Raw genomic sequence first — 12,106 nt, forward strand, 5'->3', positions numbered from 1 at the left:
AACATGTGGTTAGGTTTGGGCACTAAAACCACTTGGTTTTGGTTAGGAAAAGTGTTTTTGGCTTAAAATACCCGATTCCAGTGGCACAATCCTGACTGGAAATGCAGCAATGTTTTGGTAAAAAACAACTTTTCATGGCATCCCCTGGTGGAGAAGCACCAACAAGTCACTTAAAGACACATTGAGTGGCTAAAAAGCTGCTAATAATGCAGTGATAACTCAGTAAAAACAACTGATTTTGATTTTTGGTCTTGAACAATGGTTTGCAGCTTGGCAGGCATCTCGCCTAAAGGTGTCACACCATCCATCATCCTCTTGTACTCCTGATGACAAAATTGGCTCATATACTATGTCACTTAAGAAACGCTGATGTGATACATATGAAATGTGCAAACGTAATATGGTTTGCATGAATATGAAATGCCACCGTTTTCCTCTGGCGACTGCAGAGGACATTCAACTAACTGTGCAAAACTGCACAACTACTGTGTGTGTGTGTGTGTGTGTGTGTTGAATGATGACACCTTTTGTTATTACTAGCAAAGTTTAACTGCACATTACAGACTATTATGCTTTGTTCTATATCCATAGCTTTTCGATAAAGAAAAAAGACACCTTTTACTTTCTTAGCGAGAGAACAAAATATAAACAGATGACTACAAGGGTCCACAGGTTAGGTTACAACTATAATATGTCCTTTCATCTCAATTACCAGAGAGCTTAAAAACAAAATGTGTGCAGTTCTTCTTGCTGCTAAACATTTTGGCCCATGTTTTGTTTCTTATTCATAATGAAAATACAGCACTGAATGAATACAGGTCATCACCAATGGAGAAAATGACATCAGCTGTATTAATGCTGTATATAAGCATACGGAGACATGGCCGTAGCCAGCTATGAGGTCACCAAGGTCCGGACCTCTGTAACAATTTCAAAGAAAAAAAAATAGAAGAAGCCCAGAACAACATGGTAAACATATTAACACACCGGACAGCCTGTGAATACAGCGGTAAGGAACCAGTAGAACTGTGATAGAGTGTGATAATATACTTGTCATAGAACAAATAATAAAATCTGTCACAGTAATGTGACTAATTTGGGGTAATAATAAAATAAGGAAACTATGAGAAGAAGGAAACAAGCACTAAATACACTGCAGCAGCCAGGCAATGGGAGGGAATGTGTTTATATAGGGAGGATTGTAGTATGGTTACACAGGAGTGGTCCATTACTAGGAAAGTTTTTGCGAGGATACTTCCTGCATTCCTGTGTCTTATCATAAGGAAAGATTCCCATGGTAATTATTGACATACCCAAACCCAATCGCCCATGCAGTAAATAAAACATGAGCTCATAGATTCATTTGAATCCCAAGTGTGGTAAATGAATACAAAAGGCCCTGGGCAGCTAAAAATATCCCCTTAGGTGTAAAAGTGTATCTTGACCTGAAGGCTTTTTATTGGGAGACTTAGCAATAAGGGGGGGGGGGGGGGTATTCAACCACAACAAGAATGAATAACTGACATACAGTTTTAAAAGTCTATCTCCACCCACAGCAAACAAGACGACACAATAGCGGTGCAACCTCAGACATCTAAAGAGTTCCTAGAGTGTCTACGCCTGTAGCTGTGAGATAGATGGAGTTTCCATACAACAGTGGCTAAACAGGCTGCTTTTGTGCCAGTAAACCCCAGTGTTCAGGTTTACCTGTAGGAAATGGTGAAATGTCCTTTCCCTCTCCTCGTCCAGTAACTCTTTTCATCAGCTTCTCACACACAGGTTACAGCGTAGGCAGAGCTATTAACTGGGTCATCGGTGGTGTCATCTTGTCGCTTATAGAAACAGATCATGAAGGCATGATTGTGATGGTGAGTTGGCGCGAATTCAGAGGGGACAGTGAAATGTATCTGTAGCTCTTCTGTGCATCTTATGTCAACATTCAGGAAAAATAATGAGGAAGTGCCAACAGAAGACGGGAATATTCACTACAGAGAAAATGTACTTAATGATCCTATATTTGGGCTACGTTGTTAGGCTCAGTGGTGTTAGTGTGCAGAGCTTATTATGTCGTTACACTGTTTTTGCATTAGACACGATGTGTCCCAGCAGCGGGAAGTTCAAGTCTGTGGAATTAGAGAACACACAGGTCAGATTTTGCATATTAGCTTATCTTTTTCTGTTAACTCTCCATTTGACTTAACATATGCAATCTCCTCCGAGAGCATAAAGCCATGCATGTAGCCTATCTATGTGTTGAGACAAAGTCTTGCTGTTTATTTTCATCTTACTGCTTTGAATTTCACTGTTGCAAAGGATGCTGATAAGTGGTTTCTGGTCATGGGCAGATTATGAGATAACAAGCTCATGGGCACAAACACACAAAAGGCCCTTCATCTCTCCTACATAGACACAGACTTTGTGGTAGTTTTCTCTTATGTTTTGTTGTTGTTTTTTGTGTCTTTGAATTTATTTGTTTTTTTTACTTTTTTTGGTCGCTTTGTATCTCTCTGTGGTTGTTTTTCCTATTTTGTAATTATTTTGTACGTCTTTGCAGTTCCTTTGCATCTCTTTGTGGTCTTTTTGAGTCTCTTCCTGGTTGGCACATGTTAATTTGAGTGGCATTTTGCAGGTGACACTTTGGGCCCCTGGGCCTATGCCTGGTAGGCTCGTTCAGAAATCCATCCATTCCCCTGGTAATACCTGAGCCAGTGTCCCCAGCCTATAATAGTGAGGCTCCGTTACTCTCTCTGTCTGTTCATTTGGCTTCTTACTCCTCCCTCTTCTCCTGCAGGCACACTGTAGGTCGCGTCAGGACAACCTGTGTGACCTCAGTTTCCCCTTTTGTTCTTTAAAATGCACCTTACAACAGCCACACACTACCACATCCTTCAAGCTACTGATTCCTCTGATACTCACTCTCCATGCCTCTTTAATGTTCAGTTATGCATTAATCGCATGGTATACCGTGACATTTTGAATTACATTTCTATAACATACTATACCGTGACATTTTTAATTACATTTTTATAATATAAAAATCCTATGACATTTTTAATGACATTATTATCACATACTATACTGTGACATTTTTAATGACATTTTTATCACATACTATACTGTGACATTTTTAATGACATTTTCATAACATAGTATACAGTGGTGGAAAAAAGTTTTCGGACACCCCATGCATTTGTGAAATATTGCATTAAGAATCACTCTTAGGTCTTCAAGTGCAATTTCTTTTAGTACAGTCACAGCCAAAATACTAAATAAATCCTAAAAAAGCCATTAAAAACTTAAAATTGATTGGTTCCATAAAAATACATAAGAAATTTTGAGTATTGGGTCATTTTGGTACCAGTGATGAAGGTCGTTCTTTTTATTAAAAGACACAATTTTTGTTGCTAAGCTTCATGTCTACATAAAGCCAGCACATTTGAAAGTTCTTCAGACACAAAAATGGCTAAAACAAGGAACCTAACGCAGGAAACACGCCTGAAGATAAAGATTCTCAGCCAGGAAGGGTACAGCTGCCACCAGATAGCCAGGAAGTGCAGATGCAGTCCTTCAGCAGTTGGATACACTCTGCAGAAATACAGACGAACCAACAGCTTGGAAGACAAACCAAGATCTGGGCATCCAAGGGTTTCTTCAGCAAGAAATGACCGCATCCTGATCCGCATGTGCAGGCAAAACTGCCGAATGGCATCACAGGAGCTTCAGCAGCAGTGGTCAAACCAAACTGGTGTCCAGTGTTCCACCCACACTGTACGTGGCCGACTTTTAGATCATGGCTTAAGGTCCTACAAGGCTACCAAGAAGCCCCTGATCAATGAGAGACAGAGGTTAGCCCGCGCCGTTGGGCCCAGGCACACAAGAACTGGACAGCCAGGAATTGGAAGAAGATTTTGTGGTCAGATGAGTCCAGTTTCCAGCTTTATCTTCCTCCTACTAATGTGAGGGTACGCAGAAGGCCAGGTGAAGCATTATCTCCAGCATGTACAGTACCTACTGTCAAGCATGGTGGAGGCAGTATCATGGTTTGGGGATGCATGAGTGCTGCTGGTGTTGGTCATCTCACTGTCTGTGATGGCACATTGAACTCTACCAAGTATTGTACCATTCTCGAAACCCACATGCTCCCTTCTGCGCGTGCTCTGTTCCGTCGAGGTAAAAACTGGATGTTTCAACAAGATAATGCCCCTTGCCACACATCCAAGGCCAGTAGAGCTTGGCTGCAGGAGCACAGTATCCAGGTCTTAGAGTGGCCAGCTCAATCCCCAGACATGAGCCCCATTGAAAATCTGTGGTGGATTATCAAAAGGTCTGTTTCAAAGCATAAACCAAAGAATTTAGAAGAATTAAAAGCAGTAATTCAAGAAGAATGGGACAAGATTACCCCTCAACATGGTGAAAGGCTCGTGGGGAACATGCCAGCCAGGATTAGAGCTCTACTACGTGCCAGTGGCAGGACTACTAAATATTAATTTGATGATGTGATGGTTTATTTATTTTTTGTTCAGTTTTGAACACATTCTCTGTTATTTGTTGACTTTGATACCTACAATGTTGAGAACTGACATATTGAAACTGTCAAGAATTTAGTTTTGTTAGTTTTTCTTGTAAACAATAAACAAAAAAATATAATTTGTATTTGTTTGTATCTGTCTAATGCAGCCACACCTTTTGAAACACAAAAAAGATTTTTCCACAAATATTTCATGATAATATTTGAGATTGTGTAAAATTTTAAGGGTGTCCGAAAACTTTTTTCCACCACTGTACTTAAGCAACATCACACGAGAGGGAGTGATGTTGTACTGTGATATCGTCACGGCTGTGATTCGGTCGTAGGCACGAGGCCGCAAGGCCGCAATAAACAAGGCTGATTAAGAAATGTTGAAAAATGAGGACAAAATAGCTAATTTAAGCATTTTATTTCAATCAATCAATCAATCAATCAATCAATCAATCAATTTTATTTATAAAGCCCAATATATATCACAAATCACAATTTGCCTCACAGGGCTTTACAGCATACGACATCCCTCTGTCCTTTGGAACCTCACAGCGGATAAGGAAAAACTCCCCAAAAAAACCCTTTAACGGGGAAAAAAAAACTGTAGAAACCTCAGGAAGAGCAACTGAGGAGGGATCCCTCTTCCAGGGCGGACAGACGTGCAATAGATGTTGTACAGAACAGATCAGCATAATAAATTAACAGTAATCCGTATGACACAATGAGACAGAGACAGAGAGAGAGAGAGAGAGACAGAGAGAGAGAGAGAGAGAGAGAGAGAGAGAGAGATGCAGGACAGATGGTAATGACAGTAGCTTACAACAACATTATTGAAAGTAATAATATTATCATTATAGTTCTGGCTACTGTGGTACAATATGTTGAAAGTATGTATTAATATCTGGCAGTATACATGTGTGACAATAGTCATATGTGTATAATAACAGTAGAAGTATGACTACTGACTAATGATGGCAGCAGCAGCAGGAGGCATCTGGCAGGACCAAGGCAGCAGCACAACCACACACGTCACGCTGTCCAGGCACCGCTGCGATACGAGTTAATCTGAGAGACAGTGGAGCACAAAGGCTCCGGAGAAGAAGCCGAGTTAGTGACATCCAGAATGGCCGAGTTAGCAAGATGCAGTAATGGAATAAGAGAGAGAGAGAGAGAGAGAGAGGGAGAGAAGGTGCCCGGTGTATTGCTGTATTTGTCTTCCGCCAACAAAAATAGTTCCCTCAGGACTCCGCTGTCACCGTTGCTATGTAACGCAGACATGGTGCGCCAGGCACTTACTCTTTACACACATTTATCTGCATGTTTTCATTAACTGTGCAGCCGGTGAAATAAATCTCTGGTGACTGCATGGTGGACTGTGGCTTCACAGGCACAGCCGACTCTGCCTTCTGATCTGACAGTATGTTGCTTTTCTCCAAGTCATTGAGCTCTGCTGATGAAACACTGACAAACCTGGATGTGTGTTCAGATGGATTGAGCTTCTCCTCTCCCTCATCTTCCTCTGATGACCATTCATAGTTCAATTCAAAACTTATGTTAGGAAATAAATCCATATTTTTGGCTGTTTGACAGCGGATGAATTAATTAACCTACAACACAACTGCTGACCTAACTGACACTAACCGTCAGTTTTGATTTGATTGTTGATTGCAATCAGCTGTGAGGCGGAGTGATACATACACAGTGAAATAACCGTGATGTTGTACTCCAATATCATCACGGTTTTACTGTCTCTCAACCAATCAGATTGCAGGGCCGGAACTAACTGTTGTATTATATGACATTTTTATCACATACTATACTGTGACATTTTCAGTGACATTTTTATAACATACTACACTGTGATATTTTTAATTAAATTTTTATCACATACTATACTATGCCATTTTTATCACATACTATACTGTGACATTTTTAATGACATTCTTGTGACATACTATACTATGACATTTTTATGCCATTTTGAACGACACACTATACTATGATGTTTTTATGCAATTTTGAACGACATACTATACTACGATGTTTTTATGCCATTTTGGACGACATGCTATACTTAAGCAATATCACACGAGAGGGAGTGATGTTGTACTGTGATATCGTCACGGCTGTGATTCGGTCGTAGGCACGAGGCTGCAGGCCTTAAAAGAGAAGAGTGCAGATAAAATCCTTTCAGCCATATGCACAGTGAAACAGAGCTGTTTTGAGCCTAGATTTGAACATTGTCAGAGTAGAGGCCTGTCTCACATCTTCAGAAAGACTGTTCCAGATTTTAGCTGCATAAAACTGGAATCCTGATTCCCCATGTTTAGTCCTGACTCTGGGCACCAGCAGGAGGCCGGTCCCTGAGGTCCTCAGAGTCCGAGATGGTTCATATGGCACTAACATGTCAGAGATGTACTTTGGTGCTAGGCCATGGAGAGACTTGTACACAAGCAGAGCTGCTTTAAAGTATATTCTCTGAATAAATATCATAGAATAGTATGTCTGTTTTTCTTAAAAGTGTCTTTAAAAATGTCATGGTATAGTATGTAATAAAAATGTAATTAAAAATGTTTTAGTGTAGTATGTGATAAAAATGTCATCAAAAATGTCACAGCATAGTATGCAATTAAAAAATATCATTAAAAATGTCATAGTATAGTGTGTTGTAGAAATGTCATTAAAAATGCCGTAGTATAGTGTGCCATGAAAATGTCAGAAAAAATGTTATGGTATACTATGTGATAAAAATGTCATTTAAAATGTCATTTGAAAAAATAAATGCCATAAATACACTGTGCTGTATTTTTTCTCACACTTCTTTGATTTTCAGCATCTGATTACAGAAAATAAGTACAGTATGTACTTACAGGAAGAGATGTGAGTATTTTTCTAGGCCAAAGTGGAAACATACTAATTTTCTCACATTGTTTTATCTGTCATCAATTCAGTTTCTGAGACTGTTTAGTTTTAAGCACTTTTATTAAAATTTAATACATCATCAGAAATATTACATTTGTGTGATGAATTGGAACATGAAGAGGAAATATTGTTGTGTTTCTTTCTTTATAGAATCATACATTTGCACTGTATAAAATAACATTTAACAATCCATGATTTGGCAGAAAAAAACACAGTATAAAGAATAATAGTGTTAATTAATATAATGTTGTTATCTGAAAAGAATAAATACATAATAAATACATGAATCGTCCTTCATTTTCCCAATGTTAAGTAAATCACATTTTGCAAATAATAATGATTTCTTAATAAAATAAAATAAAATGGAATGACACAGTACAATAACATAATTTAACACAATATACATTAGATAAATATACTCTGAATTGGCTCAACAGATGTTTCAGAATTTATCAGTACTGGTAACAGAAGTGTGGAATCATTGTAGTGTGGTTTCCATCATTGCCATGTACAACAGGTAAACAAATGATATTCTTCAGCTTTAAAACTGACAGATCCATCTTTAGAAATACATCTTAATGTAAATATCTTTGCTGTTATTGTTCACATCTGTGAGTATTCATTGCAGCTGTGAGAGAAGGGCCCTGCAGTCTCCATGTCTGTCCAGCTCCTCCACCACATCAATCAACCTCTCAACCTTCTCAGAGGGAAGCACCACCCCTGCGTTGTTTCTGAACTTCTTCTTCAGGCTCTCATTAGTCAGCGGGTTACGCCAGTGACCGTAGAAGGTGTCACAGCGTCCCTTCAGGATGTCTCCCCCAGCAAGTGTCACCTGGACTTCTCCATACATGCGGTTGAAATTAGCTGGGTTGTCCTGGGGATGCTCTACGCGTACACGGCTCAGCAGAGCGAGCAGTTCAGGGCGCCTCAGGGCAGGGGGTGTGAAGGACTGCACAGTCACCTCCCCATCCAGGAGGGCGCTGCAAGCATTGAACTGGAAGGAGTGGCGTGCCTCATGCTCAGAGTCAGGGAAAGGCCTGTTGATGTACTTTGATTTTGGGACTCTGAGCAGGATGTCTTGGACTTGAGCTGGGGAGACAGTGCCAGGGCCCAACCCCACAAGAAGCTTATGGACTGAGGCCGCAGCATCTGCCACCCAGTGCATCCCCAGATGGGCGGGGAAGCGCTTGAAGCCCATGTCCTGCTCCTCTAGCAGGAACACATGGCCATCATCATTAGGTGATTCTAAAGGCTGTGGCACATAGTCTTCATAAAAAGCACTGAAGCCAGCCACACCAGCAACGGCATCCAGGACCAGAGAGCTCGCCTCTAGGCCTCGGGACGCCAGCAGAGCAGCCTCCAGCCCCAAACGTGAGGCATTACCGATGTGGAGGGGTTTCGACTGAGTGGCAGCATTAGCCATTGGGGCTCCAGATAGCGAAGCAGCTATGGCCAAGGCATGACTGCACTGGGAGTGATCCAAAGACAAGAGGCGAGCACAGGCGGCTGCACTTCCCATGGTCCCCACCACACTGGGAGGGTGAAACCTAGTGATGAGAAAGACAGAAAGAAAGACACTTTGGTCAGGCGCTTTGGAACTATTTACTTTTGTGACTAAAGGAGCATTTCAAATGGTTGCTCTCCGTCATCATGGTTAGCACTCCAGTTTATAAAAGGGTCTCTTTGTACAAACAGCCATTCTGTCATGAAACTCCCCACATACAGAGACAGCTTATTTCAGGGGCGTTAGGGGACGTAGGTTTTTAGTCATTTCAGTATTTGAGAAACAAGCAAATAATGTGACGGGTCATTTCACTTGGTGTAAACACTTGCCAAATGGAGTCCTGTGTGATATTCTCCTCCACATGGCTAATTGTGCTAACACTACCCACAGAGCCTCTGCTGTCCTTGAGATGAACATAATAACACGCCTTTCACAGCTCATTGACACCACTAAGAGGCTGCACATTACACTGCACCAGCCTCCTTGTAAACCCCACTGCAGAGATCAGCAGAGTCAATATGGATCTGTTTAGACTCATGTGGATACTTGTTCTCCATGTAGAGTACAAATAAAAACTCCTTACCAATGAGACAGCTTTATATCTAATAAATCACCACTGTAATGACCCAGTAAAGTACAAAACCTGCTGTAATGTTGCCATTAAACTATAAATTACAGTAGCTATGTCCAATTTGAGTCACGCTCTGACCTCTTGGGGATGTTGTGAGCCTCATTAGAGAACCTCATCAATCTGCCCTGGATCTCAATGCCGATGTTGAAGGCCAGCAGGAAGTCCAGGCCACTAGGTTTGCTGTTAGCAGGCATCATGTCACTGAGTGCTAGCACAGCAGGAAGGACTGCTCCTGAGGGATGAGTGGCGGGGTGCCATGTATCATCAAAATCCATGGAGTGAGTCTGCGGCAAAAAACACGAACACATTTTTTTAAACAACCGAGTAATTAGGGGTAATAGAACGTAGAGTTGCTGAGCTTCATGAAATAATACACAAGCCAGCTGTAAACACTGAGTTTAAATGATGCAATTCATCTCATTTCTCTGTTATTGCTCACTGCAGCCAATGCATTTCAATTGGAAAATCCCTTTAATTGCCATAACAGGCTTCAACCACTGGAGGCACATGCAGCATGCTGGAATGATACCCTGATGGCTTTTTTATGAGTGAAGGCCAAGCAATGTTTGCAGATATAATACTGGAAATTTCTGCAGAAGGATAATGTGGGGTCAATTCAGTACTTCTCATCAACCCCTGCTACGGCTGGCTGTACAGACAGGGCCATAGCTGAGTATAACAAAGCTCTACTTTGCTTGTGGTAATGGGTTTAGTACATCTGAGTTGCACTGGGACAATAGTGATCCATCTGTTCCACCTATTTATACTCACAGCCACTCCATTGACGAAAGCTGCCAGTGTCGGGGAGAGCCTGGAGCCCCTGCGTCCGTACACAGAGCTGATGTCATCGGGTGCATACATGTGCTGAGGGGGAAAAGACGGAGACAGGTAAACACAGGGAGTTGCCACAGGGATATTTTTAATACAACAGTTTACAGTCACAGATTGTGTCATCGCACATATAAAGGGAACTTTAATTGAAACAGCTGCAGTAAGAAAGCAGAATAAGTTTCTTTGTAAGTTACATGTCAATAAACACAGAAACTCTGAGGAAAAAGGTCACCGGGCTTAAAAAACCCTCCCTGTTCCTAAGTTACATGATGAAATTCAGTTTAATAATAACCTGAGATTTCTTTGAACTCATCTCGTCTCTCCACACACAGCCAGTGCACTGACTTACAAGCACTGTTTGTATAAGGTCAAGCAGATGCTTTCATCTCTCTTATTGCCTCATATCAGATAAGATCTTAAAGTTATTTCTTCCCCCTCTGCTTCACCTGGCAGTACTGCAGGGCCAGCTCAAACACCTCCGTCGTGCTGCCGATCAGACCAACCCCAATGCTGTCCAGCACCATTCTTTTGCTGCGGTGGAGCACCACAGAGGACAAGTGCTGGGGCTTTACTTCGCTGATGAACTTTCCAAAGCTGGCTGTGACTGTGTCCTCAGGGGCCGGGCCCTTCAAGACTGCAGGGAGGAAAGAGGTCAGGAGTAAGGAAAGGAGACATTGTTAGTTTGCTGTTTGTAATGGCTGAAGCAGAGAGAGATGTCTTCTTGTATTTGGACAAAAGGGTGGAGTTAAGTTTACCTTCCACTGCAGACTTATGCAGTCCTCTGACAGCCAACACTGGTCTAATGGTTTTCTGTAGGACAAAGCGTACATGATATCTCTACTGACACCTGTAAACCACTAAGTGTGACATTTACTCTATTACTGTAATTTCTTTTTTTTTAACACCTCACATTAATTTCAGGCCGCAGACACACCTCAGATCTAATTACATCAGCCTCTTAGTGGGCATTACTAAAATGACTGTTACGCACCCTGTGTGCCTCTTTTGAAAGAGCTATTATGCTGGTGTAACAGGTGTGGTGCAGTATGTATAAACTGCTCAGCATTACCAAGAGCTCTATTAAATTGCCCTCTACCATGTGCTCACAAAATAACCACACAGTGCAAACTATATGATGATTTTAGAGTTTTGTATTGACTCGTAAACAGCACTTGCTGAAGTAAGCAGTGTTAAGCATACTGAGCAACCTACTTGACTTAATCAAGCATGAACAAAATTCATGATCATATAGATCCCTAATACTTGAACAGGAAATGCTCTGCAAAAAATATCTATAAACCTCTACCTGTAATGTGGAGATCATGGCTTCAGTCAGTTGTTTCTTCTCCTCTGATGCAGTAGGTTGGAAGTCAACAGGTTGTTGGAAGGATGCTGATGCTTTTCAGATTGAAATGGTACCTGCCTTATATAGTCCAGGACTCACAATGGCTACTGATACTGGCCTGGGAGGAACAGGAAAGGGCAGGTGTATCATAACAAAACTTCGGATTCTGAGGAATTTCCACAGTGGTGGACATCATCATCATAACCGTCATAACCAGCATCACTATGCTCAGAAGAGGAGGAGGAGGAAGGAAGGAGTAGTACTTCATTGTCTAAAGGGGGAGAGCAGTGATGTCACCTCTCAGGTTACAGACCATAGTATCATGTAGGGGAATTTTCATGAACTCCTCCTACT

The 12,106-nt window shown here is 41.4% G+C and overlaps 1 protein-coding gene across 1 annotated transcript; it reads right to left on the bottom strand.

The window, feature by feature from the left end:
• Positions 1 to 7,748: 7,748 nt before the first annotated feature.
• On the bottom strand, positions 7,749 to 11,793 carry irg1l (immunoresponsive gene 1, like). Its single transcript, XM_049585906.1, has 6 exons — positions 11,714 to 11,793; positions 11,163 to 11,217; positions 10,854 to 11,041; positions 10,348 to 10,440; positions 9,655 to 9,860; positions 7,749 to 8,988 (listed from the first exon to the last, which is right to left on the bottom strand). The coding sequence occupies exons 1-6, from the start codon at positions 11,729 to 11,731 to the stop codon at positions 8,061 to 8,063; spliced, it is 1,488 nt and encodes a 495-aa protein (XP_049441863.1). The 5' UTR covers positions 11,732 to 11,793; the 3' UTR covers positions 7,749 to 8,060.
• Between the last annotated feature and the right edge of the window lie 313 nt (positions 11,794 to 12,106).

The sequence above is a fragment of the Epinephelus fuscoguttatus genome, linkage group LG9 (assembly GCF_011397635.1).
Source record: "Epinephelus fuscoguttatus linkage group LG9, E.fuscoguttatus.final_Chr_v1".
In the NCBI taxonomy this organism is placed as follows: domain Eukaryota; kingdom Metazoa; phylum Chordata; class Actinopteri; order Perciformes; family Serranidae; genus Epinephelus; species Epinephelus fuscoguttatus.

Excerpts from the sequence above, each read along its gene's own strand:
- irg1l (XM_049585906.1), bottom strand. Across the intron at positions 11,042-11,162 it reads GCATAAGTCTGCAGTGGAAG|TCTTGAAGGGCCCGGCCCCT; the intron begins GTAAACTTAACT and ends TCCTCCCTGCAG. Across the intron at positions 8,989-9,654 it reads GCTCACAACATCCCCAAGAG|GTTTCACCCTCCCAGTGTGG; the intron begins GTCAGAGCGTGA and ends TCTCATCACTAG.